Consider the following 16,523-nt stretch of genomic DNA (forward strand, 5'->3'; position numbering starts at 1 on the left):
AGTAGATTTTGGAATTTAAAAAATATTCTCAGTAGTACAAAATGTTAAATAAAAAACGTATCGTGTAATGGAATATATTTTGTAACGTCCAATAGTATGAGTTTTGGTGTCTTTTGAGAAAATAAGAATATAGATAAGAATAGAGAATATAAGATTTGGGTGAGGTTAATTAAGGGCAGACTCAGTCCCTTGTTTTCCCCGCCTATGGCTGTGCCATAAGGGATTTGTCTGAGTGCAGTCGATGACTAACCTTGCGTTACTGGACCTCCTTCGCCAGTTTCCGTGACAACTTCTCATTATACCTGTCTCCAGTCACGTGACTCTTACATTATTGAACAGACCGCCTGCTAGGGGAGGGCTTTAATAATTCAGCTCTGCTCTCCGATTGGCTCCGACGTGCAGCCTAGACTCCCAATTATGATGACGTGTGGTGAGAAGAGATGCCGCCATGTTACAAGTCAGATTGACGCATGAGAATCCGAGGTTCTTTTGCTTGAGTGCCCAGCTCTACACATAACCCTCCTGCCTGCCGGGGTTGGGTCGTCTTATTTACAGCTGGTCTGGTTACACTTAGCCGCAAATCTCCAGTGATGTGTTCTTGGCCCGTTCGAAGGAGACGGGTTGCATTTTGCCCATCGACTCCTCTGGCAAGCATGTGGTTGGGAATATTGAACCTGGGAATGGTTTCAAGTATCTCATCACTGAACTATTTCCTCTCGACTGGGATCACATGATGGATGTTTTTCCAGGCTCATTAAAACTCGCCCCCGTTACCCCTCGTAGACACAATTGCGAAGTACAGGCTTTTGTTTTTCTTAAGCGGCGTCTTGGAAGTTGGAGACCGTGCCAGACCGTTCGTGTGGTTTTGGTTGGAAGCCAGTTGGGAAGTGTTTGGAAGCGCTTTTGAGGAAGTGACTAACATGTCCTCCCCCTTTCTCCCCTCAGGCCTCGCTGCATATTCACGTGTCCTCAGTGCAGTCGGATGAGCTGCTCCACAGCAAGCACTCTCATCCACTGGACTCCAATCAGACCTCAGACGTGCTCAGGTAACCACACGCAAGCTTCATGTGAAGACTGTCCATGTTTCCTGTTTATATTTGACAACTAGCCACGTTGTATAAAAAGACAAATCATTTAGGGTTAATTTCTAAGAAACTGGTGTTTTTTAATTTTTTATTATTATTATTAGTTTATTACATGGTTTTTGTCTACATTATTGTATCTCTGTACATGTATGTATATTACCTCAAGACTCATTTGTCTTCATAATAACTCCTATTTCTTTATTCTGTTCCCCCATCAGATTTGTGCTGGAGCAGTACAATGCCCTCTCCTGGCTGACCTGTGACCCTGCCACACAGGACCGGCGCTCCTGTCTGCCCATCCACTTTGTGGTGCTCAACCAGATGTACAACTTCATCATGAACTTGCTGTAATGCATTACGAGCTCCCTGAACAGCCAAGCAGGATTTTGACCAGTCCGGAACAGAAGGAGGCGGAAGAGACCATCGGTCGAGGCCGGGGGTTTTAGGAGAGGCACCCTGAAGGGATTTAGCATGTACAGGTGCAGTCAGCGCTGGACTTTTTTACGTAGTGGAAGACGACGTGGGAGATCTGAACGAGAACGAGGGTTCCCGTTTGCAGGATTATGTCTGCAGACCAGCCCCTTTTGATGTCAGTGACACACAAAAAAACTAAAACATGCTTTCAGCAACATGGAAAACGGGTCTATGGGAAAAGGAAAAGATGTGGTTTTGGAAGTTGAGAAGCCCGACCACAGGAGATGTTGAGATGAAGAACAACAGTGTGATTTTGGCGTTGGTTTTGTTGATCATTGTAATCTGACCTGTTTTTAAAAGACTCCCTGCAATGAATGGAAATGAAATTGATTGTTGGTGACGGTGATGCTAGCAAAACCGAGCATATTCATCCTGGCTGCCACAGGTGCTTTGACATCCGAATCAGCCGGTTCGTGTCGGAAATGTGTCTGTAAATTATTGGAAGCAAAGGGACATTTCAATCTAAAAGGAAATCATGGATTTTCAACCCCTGAAGTTTCCTGTTTGAATACCTGCATTGTTCTTATTTATTGTAAGTTTCTAAATGTATAATTTGTTTTATTTCTTAACTTCTTTTATATATGAAATGTTCTAGAAGGTTTATATTGCCTTCCTGCTTTAAAGCAATTGGTCTAAAATGCGTTATTGTCTTAATTAAAAAAAATTACAAACACACAAAAACAACAAAAAATATAATGAAGTTGCAGTAGGTTGCTTTTAGAATATTATTTTTTGTAAGGGAGAATATTTGTATTGTCACATTGTACAGAAGAAATAGGTTGGGGAAATGTACCCATGCCTCGGTGTGTGAGTTGGGGGGTGGGTGGAAGTGGGGCGGGGGGCCTGAATTGCAGCTAAGCTGCTGCTGAGGAGGGCATGTACAGCAATGATTTCACTGTGTTAAAAATAAAGAGGTACATTGTCGTATATAGTATTTTATACCACACATTTAGACCCAGAAAAAATGGCAATATATAAATAATTATATTTGAATTTCGTGCCAGACATGGGTGGTGCGGCTTCTGTTTTAGGAATAAAGTGCGTCAACTCGAGTGAACCCTGTGCTTGTTTTTCTTGGGGCGGCTGGGCGGGTCTGGAGTTATCGCTCACCTGTAGGTGATGGAATGCCAGATGGAGGGGTTGAGCTGTATGAATAGTGAGCGTGACATACATGCTAAAACTCCCAGTGTGTTTGAACTGTTCACCTGCCTGTCCTGATGGATTGGTCACCTACTGCTCGCCATCTCTTCAAGGAAGGACGGTAAACATGAAAACAAATCTGTGTGAAATCAGTGTGTTGAACCGGTTAATTAACTTTAGAGCCAGATACGGGTGCTTTTTGAATAGGCAGTGTTTGTGCAGAGGAAGATCAACCATCCTCTGCATCTTCCTGTCCAGAATAAACCTGTATGAGTTTCAATGAGCCTCAGACTCCTCGTGCCATTTGCTCACATCAAGAATGTAGCCTTTTACAATTCATGGATTGTTTTGACTGGCTAGCAGTACATGAAGTCACCAAGTACTGACAAATGCAGATGCTATATAGGCATGTATTAAAGGAATAAAGTCATTTTTTTTAAAGAAGGAATCTCCATGGAAAGTACACTGACAATATGTAAGGGATTTTTTTGTAGAACAACTTTCAAGTGGTTGCTTTATTACTCTGGAAGATTTGTCATTGATCAGAATTCTGATTGTAATTTGGCTGCAAATACAGTGAAAGAAAAACGGGTCAGTGCTGCGTGGGTTGAGATGTTCATAAGGAACAGCAGGGGAAGTAACAAATTGGTTTAATATCTAGCATACTGGTTAAAATATGAATCACTTATGCATCATTACAACTAATCAATGTAAAATGTGAGATGATCAAGAAGCAGCAGAGTTAAAAATCACTCCACATCTGTTGACTTTGTTGTTCCCTTACAGTTCAGTATGTGTCACTAACACTTAGCCCTTCAACAATGAACAATTCACCCATGAACCTAATTGTTGAAATTGTATATCTGAAGCCACCTGGAAATGTCACTCATCTGTTCCAGCCCATGTGTACTGCATATAACCTTGGATAAGAAATGTCATTACAATTGGTCATTACTCATTTATTTAATAATAAAATCTTACAAAACTTAAGACAAAAACAGCACACATACATATTGGATATAAAGATGTTTTGGATGATGGGGATATATTTGATCTGCCCTAATGATCATTCAATCACACTGATCGAGCTAGGACAGAGATCATTCTCTTGGTCACTCCCAGACATCTCTTCACTCGACTCATCCTCATCCATTAAAATGTCCTCAAATTTTTCCATCAAATTATTTACAAGTGAGCGCCTCGATGCAACCGATGAGTAAGAGCAATTCGCCACAGAAGACACGGACAGCAAGCTACTGGAGAAATGAGAGTTCTCTCTCCCACCACCATCATCACCACACTCTTCCTCTTCCTCACTGCTGTATGAGACAATGGCCCTTTTCTTCTTAGTAATGATGACACTGTCTTCCTCGTCACTTATCAGCTGGTCCTCAATGTCCCCAGCAGACATGTTTGTATTGTCATCTCCAGAGGTGATATCATTAGTGTCAACAACCCTGGAACTTCCCTGGGAGGAGGTATTACTGGCTGTTCTTGAAGAGTGCTTCTCCTCACCTTTATCATCATCATCTTCTTCACTGCTGTAAGTCAAAAAGGCACTCTTGTTCTCACCAGAGCCGTCATTTTCCTCTTCACCTTCCAGTTTGTCCTCGACATATGACATGTCTGGTGCGTTATTTGTCTCGTCCGCCCTGGAATTTCCCTGCGAGGAGACACTGTCTGTTATAGACTTTTCCCCTTCACCGTCATCTCCCTCCTCGTCACTGCTGCAGATGATGAAGCCCCTCTTCTTCTTTGTAAAGACGTCATCTTCCTCCTCACTCAACTGCTTGTCTTCCATGTCTCCTGATCCATCGTTCATGTCTGACAACCTGGAATTTCCCGGCAGGGAGACATTTCCGGTTCCGTCTGCTCTGAAAGACCTCTCATCTCCCTCATCCTCACTGGAGTGAATAGTGAAGGTTTTTCTTTTCTTCTTGGTAATAACACAGTCCTCATCTCCATCTACCGGCTGGTCATCCATGTATTCAGTAGACATGTCTGCCTCATCATCATCAACAGTGGAGACGGCATCACCACTAGCCAAGCTGGAATGTCCCTGAAATGAGTGGTTGTTTGTCTTAGGAAAAACATTTTTGCCCTCATAGTCTCCTTCTTGCTCACCGCTGTATGCAAGAGAGGCTCTTTTGCTCTCTGCAAAGCTGACTTCCTCTTCGTCCTCTTCATCCTCAACAATCAGGTTGAAATCAGTAGACATATCTGCTTCGTCATTCACAGACGTGATGGCACAACCATTAGCCAAGCTGGAATTTCCTTCAAAGGACCCGTTTATTACTAAAGACTTTCTTCCCTCAGCCCCATAGTCTCCATCTTTCTCAATGCCATTAGTAAAAGAGTCTATTTTCCGCTCAGGAAAGTTGTCTTCCTCCATAATAACCACAGGGTCTTCTATTTGTCCAGCAGACACATTTGCCTCATCATCCACACAAATAACACCATTGGCATCATCCATTCTGTTTCTCTGGAGTGACTCAATCTCCTCTGTTCTTGAGGAATCCAGGTCAAACACAACTTCATTTGTAACCGAGGTGTTAGGGGATGTAGATTCATCCAAAACAATGGCAGGTTCTGCTTCTGGGGACTGCTCCAGGTCCTCATGTCTGTGTTTGACAGATTCCTGACGGCCTCTCCTGACGGGCTGCTGCAGTGACCTTGGCTCAGTGTTTTCGTACTCAAAGTCCTTCAACTCCCTTTGAATCTGAGACTCGACCTTCATCAAATTTTCTGCGTTCAGCACTCGCTTCTCAATGTACTTGCTTTCCTCGTCATTCTCCACATCATCTTCAGTCGGCTGAACGCAGAACAGGAGATCGTGGTGTGAGATTCCAAACATTTTTTTGGAGTACAGGTAGGCAATATGCTCCATCAGGTCGGGGTCTGAGCTCTGCTGCTTCGTGTGAAGATCCTGTAACTGCAGCTGAGTGGTGGAGGACCGAGTATCCTGAAGAGTGAAGAGTTCTTTCAGGTCCTGCTTGCTGAAGTAACGGAAGGGATTCTTGTTGTCTCCTGTAGTCTGTCGAATTAAGGAGTCCTTGAAGACCTGTGAAGACACCATTTAGTCTGTTTAGGTTTCATTTAGTGATAAACTGATAAGGGGGGTGTTCCACAAAGAGACATTACTCAGCAATCTGGATGCACCAAATAAAACTCATACTTTTATTTATTTATTGTAATAAATCCTATTATCTAACATCCATCTCGTTAACATAGAAATGTTGTTTTGTGAAGCACCACCCATGAACAATGGGTTTGTTTGCATCTAACAATTATGCAAACAAATAAGAGGACACATGAAAAGCACCTTCATGTAGCAAAGTAAATACACAAAGCAGCTCACCTGTCTGCGGTAGATCTTCTCTTCCACAGTGCCACAGGTGATGAGTCGGTACACAATGACATTTTTCGTTTGTCCAATCCTGTAGGCACGGTCCACAGCCTGGGCATCAGTGGCAGGGTTCCAGCTGGGGTCAAAGATCACCACACGGTTGGCGCTAGTTAGTGTGAGTCCAACGCCACCCACTTGTGTGGTCAAGAGGAAGACGGTGTAGCTTGGGTCACTCTGGAAGTGTCCAATGCGCCGCTCTCTCTCGGAGAGGTCGGTCACCGTGCCATCTATTCTCACCATCTTGAATCCTCTGTTTTTCAAAATGCGCTGTATGATGTTCAGCATCTTAAGTGACCGGGAGAACACTAATGTGCGGTTCCCTTCTTCCCTATGGTGCTCTAGTAGCTCAATGAGGAACTCCAGCTTGCCCGACTCAGAGATCAGGGTCTCATCCGAGATGTTATCAATATTGTTGGCCATGCTCTCGTTCTCGATTCCAGGCAAGGCGGGGTCTTGTCCGGTAAACAGACCGAGTTCACTTGCAGCTTTGTTTGAGAGAAGCCTTGGATGGTCACAGAGTTTCTTGATTATGTTCAGCTCAGCCAGGGGGCTGCGTGTGGTCATCAGCACCTCCTTTATGTGATCCAGAGAGATGAACATCCTGTAAATTTCCTCTTGAACTGGACTTAGGTACGTCCACACTATCAGGTCATTTTTCTGGGGGAGTGGAGGCACCTCTAAGCCTCCTTCGCCAGTTGGTGAGAGCTGGTCTTCCTCTACCTCTGAAGATTTTTGATCATCTTTGCCATTCTTTAGCACATCTGCCTTGGTTCTCCGCATAAAGTAAGGGCCAATGATGTTCATGAGGTTCCCAGACATCTTCAGACCAAGCACCTTTTCGCCAGGGGTAGCATCTTTCTCGCGTGCCCTAGTAATGGGATTTTCATATTCTGTCTTGAAGGTTTTGTAAGTTCCCAGGAGTGACCCTTGGCAAGCGAAGTCAAACAGTGACCACAACTCTCGCAGGTTGTTCTGTACAGGTGTTCCAGTTAGGAGCACGCGATGCTTGGCTAAAACAGCATTCATGCTTTTGGCCGTTTTTGTTGATGAGGTTTTGATCTTGTGTGCCTCATCTAGAATGACATAGTCCCAAAAGAACTCCTTCCCGTCAATGGCGCTCAAGAGCTCCCAGTTGTTGAGCACCATCTGATAGGATGTGATGAGAACACCTCCTTTGACTTGTATCTTCCTCAGGTTTTTGGCGCGGATGACTTTGCTTGTTCCATGGAAGTCTCTCACCCTCATCCCCGGAACCCACTTCTGGAATTCTCTCACCCAGTTTGTGATGAGTGTAGTGGGCATCACCAGCAGGCAGTTCTGCATCAGCTCGGAGTCATACATGCCACACAGGAAGGAGATCACCTGGATAGTTTTGCCCAAACCCATGTCGTCTGCCAGAACCCCACCCTTCTCGCCATCCCGATGCAATCCATAAAGGAATGCCACTCCTTCTTTCTGATGATCATACAGATTATCATAAATCCTTTTGTTCAGCATGAAGCCACTTTTGTTGACGTCAATGAACTCGTCGTCCTCATCATCTGAAGACTGTGCATCCATCTGACTGATGAACTCCTGCAGCTTCTTGATTCGTCCCTTAATCTTCTCATCTGGGAAATGTTTGTAGGCTTCCTTCAAAATTTCCAGAGATTTTGCAGGATTTCCCTCCTTAAAAGCTTCTTTTGCTTTCCTGAGGTACAAAAAATGATAGATAGTATTACAAATATATAATTACACAACTAGAACTGTAACTGTTCTCCATTAGTAAAGAGGTACATGATAAGTAGGCATTAAATAAAATACTATATTGCTTTTATTTCACACAAAAGTGACTTTATACAATATTTTGTTCTGCAGAATAATGAAAATTGCTTACTGACATAAAAATATTTGTTAATTGCATCACTTTCCCTACCTGTAAAGTGGAATTTAAGTGACAAACATCTAGTAAAAGGTTCAGATTCATAAAAACATACCAGCAGATTTAAAGTGATGTATTGAGGACATTATGTAAATCAGTCGAAAGATCACCAATTAGTAATCTTGATGACCCACCAATTGTATGTAAATGATGACCCAATCAAATGTACAGAACACAAAAAGCTGACTGTAAATGAACATGTTGATACATTTATCAATCAAGTTCCAAGACCTCAAAAATGTTATTGGGCTTGTGCTATGCATGAATATCAAGTCAATACTGTGTTATAAGAGAAATTAAAGAACGGTCACCTTGGCTGTCTTAAGTCAGAAAATAAACAGCTGGAAATGACGTACATGTATTTTAACCTGACAACAAAAGAATGAATATTGAATAATCTTTAAAACTTTGACAGTGTTTTCATACTGTACCTGGTATACGTCTCCAGATCCACTGTGGCAATAGACATGGACCTGAAAAATAGGCAGAACATTTTTAATGGAAGCAACCCAAATTAAGCTGAAGCATCACCATCAGGCTTAGAACACACAATGTTTGTGTTGCAAATGCTTGCCTAATAGCATCTTGTTTGCTACACACATCGTCTGAAAATAGCCGGTTTATGCAATGCAGCTATGGCTATTACGCCAGCAAAATGAGACACACACAACAGATACCCATCAATAAAAACTATATATCCAAATTACCAAAACATTCACCAGCTTAACAATGGTGGTGGTATGAAAGGGCACACTAAATGTGACTACTTACGTGATCTGTCAGTTGAAGTGAAACCCAAAATACAGTATAACTTGAAAACTCAAAACATGGCCTGCATAAATCTGTCTACGGTAATGTAGTAGAAAAGATGGCTATTATTCATCTAAATAAATAACGTAAATTACGATATGTTACACCAATTCTATCCACTTCACTGGTAATCAAACTGTCTCAAAGAAGTTGGCATTACAATAACATTATTATCAATTCTTTGCAATTCCTGTTGCTGAATATTTTCATGTCAGCTAAGATGTCCGCTGGAGGGGGCAATTGAACATACTAAACAAAAGTGATGCAGGACAGTGGGTTCAGCTGTCAATATATATACTTACGTATATTAAGTATATACTTCTGTTAGGTACAAATTGGCAACTCCACATCACCACACGTGAGGGTTGGTGTTGTGTCTCATGGCTGTCACTCGAGGAGTACCCTCACGTTAACGCTAAGGGAAGAAATGCTAGCAAGGTATCTAGCAGCTAGCATAGCCTAGCCTAGCCTATGCATCTCATCATATGGTCGATATACATTTAGGCTACTAACTAGCTGATCATTTTTCGTCCGTGCCGCAGAAACCGTGACCTGTACGTTCTATCAAGAGATTTCACCTTTTCTGGGTGTTAGTTGGATTAATAGCTACCTAGACACAGCCATCCTATTGTCATATGCAAGTCTTTTCAAAAAATCTTCTGATCAGTTAGACTTACTTCGTGAACTGATTTGTAATGTTCTGAAGAATATCATGTTCCTCTTTTGATCCTGTTGAGTCCTCCGGAGAATCCATATTTTCTGCCGAAAAACTCAAACTAATTCTAAAGACGCGGTAAAATGCAATTTACCAAGATAGGATACAAGTAACTAGCACACACACGGAAGACAATCCACAGTGTTTTAGTCAGTCCACTTTTCAAAAAGGGCGTAAAAGCGCCGCCAATTCTACAACCAATCAGATTATTGGATTACGAATAAACCACTACGTATATCCGGCATAGGGGTGTGACATTTTGTGACAGACACAATGTGTTCCTTAAAAAAACTAAACATAAAGAATCAGAGTGTCATGTGGTGACATCGTCTCTCTTCTAGTGTTGGGGTTAGTATAAATATAATGTGTATGAATGGAAAAAAGTGGGAATTTTCGGAGAAGACACTTGAAACTCTGAATACATTGCATTTTTCTACAATTCCCTGGGACTGTTCCAGATAAAAACCCCTCAGTCGCAATGCCATCTTTGTGCATGGAACTTCAAACCCAGCTATTCCTATGTTTAATGTAAAACGCTATTATTTGCTATAGGCAGATATTTTCACTTGTTTCTTCCTTCTTTCCTTTTCTCCTCTTGAAGTTTGTCACTATGCACTTACAGCGTTTCTATTGCATGAATAATATTGTTCAGATGACTAGGCCTAGTTTTTCAATTTATAAAAACACACAAAAAAACTATAAATGGCCTGAATTATACGGAAGTGTCTCAACAAACCACCCCAAATGTATTTCCATCCATTGACACTTTCCTTTTTAATGGCATTTATGCATTGTGGAAAGCACCTTGGGCTTGGGCTGTACCTATAGGTACAAATTGGTTTTAGGTAAGCATGCAGGTATGTTGGGGCACCTGTTCAGCCAACAACAACAAGTCCAAGTTAACAGTAGCAAGCCAAGTCTTTAAGACGTGTATTCTCCATGGCTTCATCTGGTGCTGCACCATGCTTGACAGCAAAGCTGATAATTAATTTCCGTTTTGGAGGGCATGATTCCTGAGACATATAAATATTCAATGCTGTACTATCACATTGCATTGGAATGATAACTGGGCTGCATATGGAACAATAAATCAAATACAAATAAAATCATAGCACACGTCGTTACTGATAATGCAAAAGAAATTGAGGCCATGTAAAAATCCACCACAACGATTGTTCCATTTGCATGATTTTGTATGTATTATATCTCTAGGGAGAGAGTCATTCCTTTGGCCTGTGTTTTAGCAGCAATTGGTCATTTCATCTTTAATAATTCCAAGATGTCTCCACTCCTGGCACAGTAGATTCCATGTGATAGATGCTGAATGTATCTGTTTGTCTGTGGAATGGTCCATATCCTCAGTGGAAGGAGCGAGTGTGTGTGTGTGTGTGTGTGTGTGTGTGTGTGTGTGTGTGTGTGTGTGTGTGTGTGTGTGTGTGTGTGTGTGTGTGTGTGTGTGTGAGAGAGAGAGAGAGGGGGGAGACAAAGAGAGAGAGAGAGTTGAAAGGATGGAGAGAATCTCCTGTGCCTCTAGTGTCTCCTTATCACTCCAAGGTCATTGAGGGGTCAATGGTTTATTTACATGAGGTTCACAGCAGAATAATATGGAGGCATTGTGCTCCGGTCCTTATGGCTTTTTGCTGAAAACCGCACACCTTTATTGTGGGAGTATGGGAGTATGTTGAATGAATCCATTTTTAGTTAAAACTGCAGCAACATAGCTGTGTTCAGGCATTAAACACAACGAATGTGTAACATGAATGAGTGTCTACCTCTGTACTTTCTTCGTGGCAGAGAGGCACACAGTGAGAAGCAAAGTTTAAAGCTTATACAGATTCTGCACTTGTGGTGGTGCAGCCATATCAGTCATAAACTTGCCTTTTAGACTGCCAATAGTTATACTAACAGCAGAATGAGTGAGTTGTCCATCAGGTGAAAATACCTGTAAGGTATTGAAATGTTAAAGATATTGAAATTGGCCAAGATATTTGAACAGTTGAGTGCTTTCCCTGTAGGCAGTCAGGCATTCAACTATAATACCAGTTCCATCACAATTGATATGCCTTAGAGTGTACCCGAAAGGTATATTTTTTATTTGATATTATTTCTACACAAGTTTGTATGACGTGGTCTTTATGTAACTAAACAACACCAAGAACAAGAACAACGGTCGATCCCCAGGGTAGCATACATTTTTGACAACCTTACTTGCACTCCAAGTTGTTTTGAAAGAAAGTGTATCCCAAATGAATACATGTAAACATCATATCATTTATATCACATTATGATACCAGTTAAAGACTGGGTTTGTTCTATAATATGTGCACTGCATTTGGCGACTATCCGTGGATTTTGATGTAGACTTACAGATGCGTTCTCTACTTCAACGAAAAGGTTTAAACATATTAAAAAACCCTCCCGAATACCCGGAGCATGTCTGGAGATGCCTGGAGTATCCTCTTCAGTTCTGCAGCGAGATGGTAGAATATATTGGCTGGGCTCATCTAAATGTAGACCAAACAGAGCAGCACAGACTGGACATAAACCCAGCTGCCTTCAACTGCCTCATTTTAATTTAATAATCTCGTCATGGGCAATGAGTTATCACTGCTCCAGAGCTAGTCTGTCTGATGACCCTGTACCCGTGTGCGTGTGCGCGCGCGCGTGTGTGTTTGTGTGTGTGTGTGTGTGTGTGTGTGAGTGAGAGAGAGAGAGCGAGAGAGAGAGAGAGAGAGAGAGAGTGTGTGTGTGTGTGTGTGTGTGTGTGTGTGTGTGTGTGTGTGTGTGTGTATGTGTGTGTGTGTGCGAGTGTGTGTGTGATCTCGTGTATGTTTTTAAGCACAGTCCCATAAATCAGCATGTATATGCACAGCAGGAGTGGATTGTCAGCTAGTGCCATAAATTAGACCAGTGCAGTTAGATGATAAAGCAGACACACTGATGCATGTGTTTGTTTGTTTGCGTTTTCTGAACGTGTTAAATCCACATTAAGATGCCATCTCTTTTTCTCTGCTGTCCTGACCCTCAGCCATAAAGCTCTCACTCCCTCCCTCTACCCTGTGCTCCCCCCCCCCCCCCCCCCCCCCCCAGTGCTTCAGTCAGCTTCTTCTGGAGAGATTCTATTACTGGTTGCCGTGTATTTCCATGGTAGTCAGCTAAGCACCATAGCGTTCCAGGTTAAGGATGGGGACCGATAGAGTAACAACTCCTCACTCTCAGCTGTGGCGGAAAGCGCTGGAAGAAAATAATGAGTAAGCATTCTCATATAGAGTATGGAAAATGTCTGAAGGCAAAATATATATTTGTCCCTTGTTGGTTCCATTAATATAGAGAATATATTGAACTAGTGGTTTTCATTCGTGTTTTCTTTTCTGTTTATCCACCTTCTGAACTTTCCAGAGAGGGAAAAATTGGTCAACCTGCCACACCCATAGACAGTTTAACAGTTTGAAAGAGGCTATTGGGGCCTAGTGAGTGTCAGTGTTTTTGTGTTAGGTGAAACACTAGGCACTCACAATTTTCTCCCAGTGATAACCTACTTGAAGAATATCTGATCAGTTATGGTTAAAAAAAAGTTTTTTTCTTCTAGAGCTTCTAAGACAGTTATATCATGAGAAGATGCTCATTAAGGTGCACAGCATGGGATTAGAATCATGTGTATAAATATTTTATTGTATTTTTGTAGATTTTGTCATCTAGTTGTACCAAATAATCTCTCTTTTACTCAATTGATGTTGTATGACCCAGTTCGGCCATAAAAGAATAAGATCAAAGGTCAAGGCCATGTATTTATTTCGCTTCTAGAAAAAATGCATCACCGTTAAAAGGGTATACCGCATATGAAACAGGATGAAATCACTAGAGCGGTCTGTTTCAGTGTTGTGATGTTGCATGCTAACTGAGACAGGGAAAATATTACCCCAAGAAGTGAAATTGCTGATGGGTAGCAATTCACAAGATGGTGATTGTAAGCTATGGCCATAAAAGGGTAATATATTTAATGCCTACAGACATATGGTGTGAGTCTTTGGCCATTAATTCTTAGTGTCTTTATGTTTGGAGCCCATTCAAAGCAAACTGCCTCTAATATCATTTAGAGGCTCTCCGCGTTTGGCACATGGGGCTTTCGGGTTGCCACGGGTAATTGTGTTATACATCAGTAATGCAGGGGTGACACGCGTAATTGTGTTATATGTCATTAATGCCGTATCGATGCTATGCGCTCGTCACTTCGGCAGTCCAACACAGGGCCGCGCCATAACAAATAGAACCATTCATCCGTTGCCCCCGGTGACATATGATGCTGCCATTCCTTTTAACCCGGCTCTGAACCTCCCTGGCTCTTTCTCCTCCTCGTGGCGGTGGAGCGGCGGTCAAGTGTGAGCGGAGCGATAGCTTACATCTCAGCTAAGCTCTCTCGTCCTGCCCTACTGCGTGAATCCCAGCTGGCGTCGAGAAGGTTTTGTCTAGCATTGAGCGAGCAGGTCAGTAAACCACCATAAGCACAGTGCTGGTTACTGGCTCTTGAAAGTGATGTGGACAGATGTGTATTGTTGGGAATGGTTTAATCTGACAACTGATAAATCTGAAACTAACACTTACATTTTTGATAATGTTAACAATTTAGAGTATAATTGAATGTATATGAATGAGCACATCTTCTTGTATACTCTATATAGAGTATTCTTACAAAGTGCTCTTGTAGTACAACCATGCAGTCCCTAATGTATAATGTTCAGAATCAGAAATGAGGCCACATATGTGTGGCTGCAGTTTTAAAGTCTTAAGTCCATAGATAACAAGGACACTAGAGGGAGTTGAGTAAAGAATACAGGCACACTGTAAGACAAGCGAGACAAAGGAACAGAAGAATTCTGATTAGATGATTAGATTAATTCCATTAGATTCATTAAATGAAAACAATATGCATAGAAAGATGTAAGTGTGTCCCAGATATGACATGATCGTGAGAGCTGTCCAGTGATTCGACAGTGTCATGTTACCTGTTACCATTAAAGGTGCCTTTGTTAAATTGAGCAATTGGCTCCTCACAGTCCTCTAGCTGTCTCTTCAGTTTTTGTGCGCTGTTTGTACACAGTCCTGGCTCTATAAATGGGAAACAAAAATTGTGGCTTGGGCTGAGCCATAAACACCCGCAGCCAATCAACACGGAGCTTCATGCGCATGGTAGGGAAGGATGTAATTTTATTGGCTGTTGAGATGAAATACCAACAACATTTTGCAAACCTTAAACAACCTACACCTAAACAACTGTAACAACGTATGCCACATGCTAAGCTGCAGCATCATATTGTTATGACTATTTACGCTTGTTGTGACATGACACTGTTACTGTTGATCATTGAAGATTGACTGTCTTAACTCCTAATGGCAGTGTCTGACATCTGCCATGACAATTTATATCAAGTAAAGTGTTATCATGTCATTTACACATTTCTGTCGGATTTCTGTTTTTGAAATACAAATCAGATGACTCCACAACTGTGCCTGTTATCACACTTTGATAACCCAGGGATTAATTGTATATAACATACTTTCTCAAGAGCATCATTAAGCATCATCCTAAATGGTTGCTCTCCTGAAAGTACTTTCCGTACATATCATCCTACTTCAAGCAGACATTTTAAGTCTAAACGATGGATATTCTGCCTCTGCTTTCTCCCACACACTCCTCCCCATGCTACAGTGTTTATCAAAGCTCATATATCCCCTGTAGAAGTAGTAATGATGTCTTTCCCTGGTGTTAATGAACCCGCTCAGTGGAGCATCGCTCAGTCTACACCTGCTCTCAGAGGCCTCTGTAATGGACAGGCTGACCAGGAGTGCTGCTCCCTCCTTCTCTTCTCTTTCTCTCCCTTTCTCTCCTTTTATGCCATTAGACTGAGGCCCAATCCTTTACAGACCTGTTCCCCGGTAATCATGGGTTTGATGATCAAGATTGATGCTTGTTGTCCATATATGTTAATAATTTGTTATAATTAACCAAATACTGTGTTATTTATGACGTATGCTGATGAAACTAGTGTTTGTATTTCTTTAACTACAGCAGACGTCTCATTTTCCATTAACGTTCACTCCAACAGGTAAGTGCTAAATGCAAGCAACATCAATCTCATGGCTGCAATGAAGTCCACCATGAGGTTTGAAGACACAAAGCAACAATGATTGAGACAACCTCAAGGTATAACTGACAACTGACAACTTCTGAAATTTCACATTTTTTTTTTAAAGTTCATTTGTAGAATAAATCCTGCCTCTCCCTAAATGCAAGAAAATGTCTGGTCTTCATTATATTCGGTCTCTGCTGTGGTGATCGACCAGGTTCATACAAGTACATCAGTCTATTGTTTACAGAACCTATACAGTGTTCTTTTGCCTTTCATCTTCAGACGGGCTGAACATGCCTTACTGTACACTATGCATTAAAGCAAGCTGGTCCTTTTTGATATGGAAACACACTTATTTATTTCTCCAGTTGTTTGTTTTGTTAACTGCTTTGTTACATTTTAATTCAAAGACTCTCTGGATCCTGTTTAATGAGTATTATGTGTGTCTGGTCTTTTCTGGTCTTCTGTCCTAGTGTTACCTTCATGTTCATTTTTATGCTGTCTTCCTTGCCATGTCCTTGCTCTATGGCTACACTTCACGTTTCAATCTCATTCGGATCTACATGGTTAAACAGTATAAGATGAGAATGAACATGATCCACTGGTGAGCACTACTGGGAGAAGAATGTTAGAGGTGTGTTGTAGGAAGAGAGAGATAATGAGGTTGCAAACTGTTGCGCACACACACTCTTACCCTCAAAAACAAATACGACGCCAGCATATAACAGCACTAGCATTGGTAAAGCAAAAAACATATAGGGCCCTAATTTCACTGACGGGCAATAGCGCATGAACTTAAGCTATCGTGTGGCGTGTGGAAGCATTGTGCTGACACACCCATGTT

At 41.8% G+C, this 16,523-nt stretch overlaps 2 protein-coding genes across 2 annotated transcripts in view; one reads left to right on the plus strand and one right to left on the minus strand.

The window, feature by feature from the left end:
* Positions 1-2,611, plus strand: part of med13a (mediator complex subunit 13a) — a 69,016-nt gene extending 66,405 nt beyond the window's left edge. Inside the window, exons 29-30 of the mRNA XM_012837798.3 lie at positions 946-1,046; positions 1,304-2,611. Coding sequence (XP_012693252.2) covers positions 946-1,046; positions 1,304-1,436 — 234 coding nt within the window. The 3' untranslated portion in view covers positions 1,437-2,611. The remainder of the gene's footprint in view (positions 1-945; positions 1,047-1,303) is intronic.
* A 178-nt stretch (positions 2,612-2,789) lies between these two features.
* ercc6l (excision repair cross-complementation group 6-like) lies at positions 2,790-9,713 on the minus strand. Its single transcript, XM_012837735.2, has 4 exons — positions 9,514-9,713; positions 8,458-8,499; positions 6,058-7,795; positions 2,790-5,760 (listed from the first exon to the last, which is right to left on the minus strand). Exons 1-4 carry the CDS (start codon positions 9,588-9,590, stop codon positions 3,766-3,768), a joined length of 3,852 nt encoding a protein of 1,283 aa, XP_012693189.2. The 5' UTR covers positions 9,591-9,713; the 3' UTR covers positions 2,790-3,765.
* Between the last annotated feature and the right edge of the window lie 6,810 nt (positions 9,714-16,523).

This window comes from Clupea harengus, chromosome 8 (genome assembly GCF_900700415.2).
Source record: "Clupea harengus chromosome 8, Ch_v2.0.2, whole genome shotgun sequence".
Classification (NCBI taxonomy): Eukaryota; Metazoa; Chordata; class Actinopteri; order Clupeiformes; family Clupeidae; genus Clupea; species Clupea harengus.

Coding starts and splice junctions, on each gene's coding strand:
- ercc6l (XM_012837735.2), bottom strand. CDS start 9,590: ATGGATTCTCCGGAGGACTCAACAGGATCAAAAGAGGAACATGATATT. Junction 8,500..9,513: donor ATTACAAATCAGTTCACGAA/GTAAGTCTAACT, acceptor CCTATTTTTCAG/GTCCATGTCTATTGCCACAG. Junction 5,761..6,057: donor AGAAGATCTACCGCAGACAG/GTGAGCTGCTTT, acceptor GTGTCTTCACAG/GTCTTCAAGGACTCCTTAAT.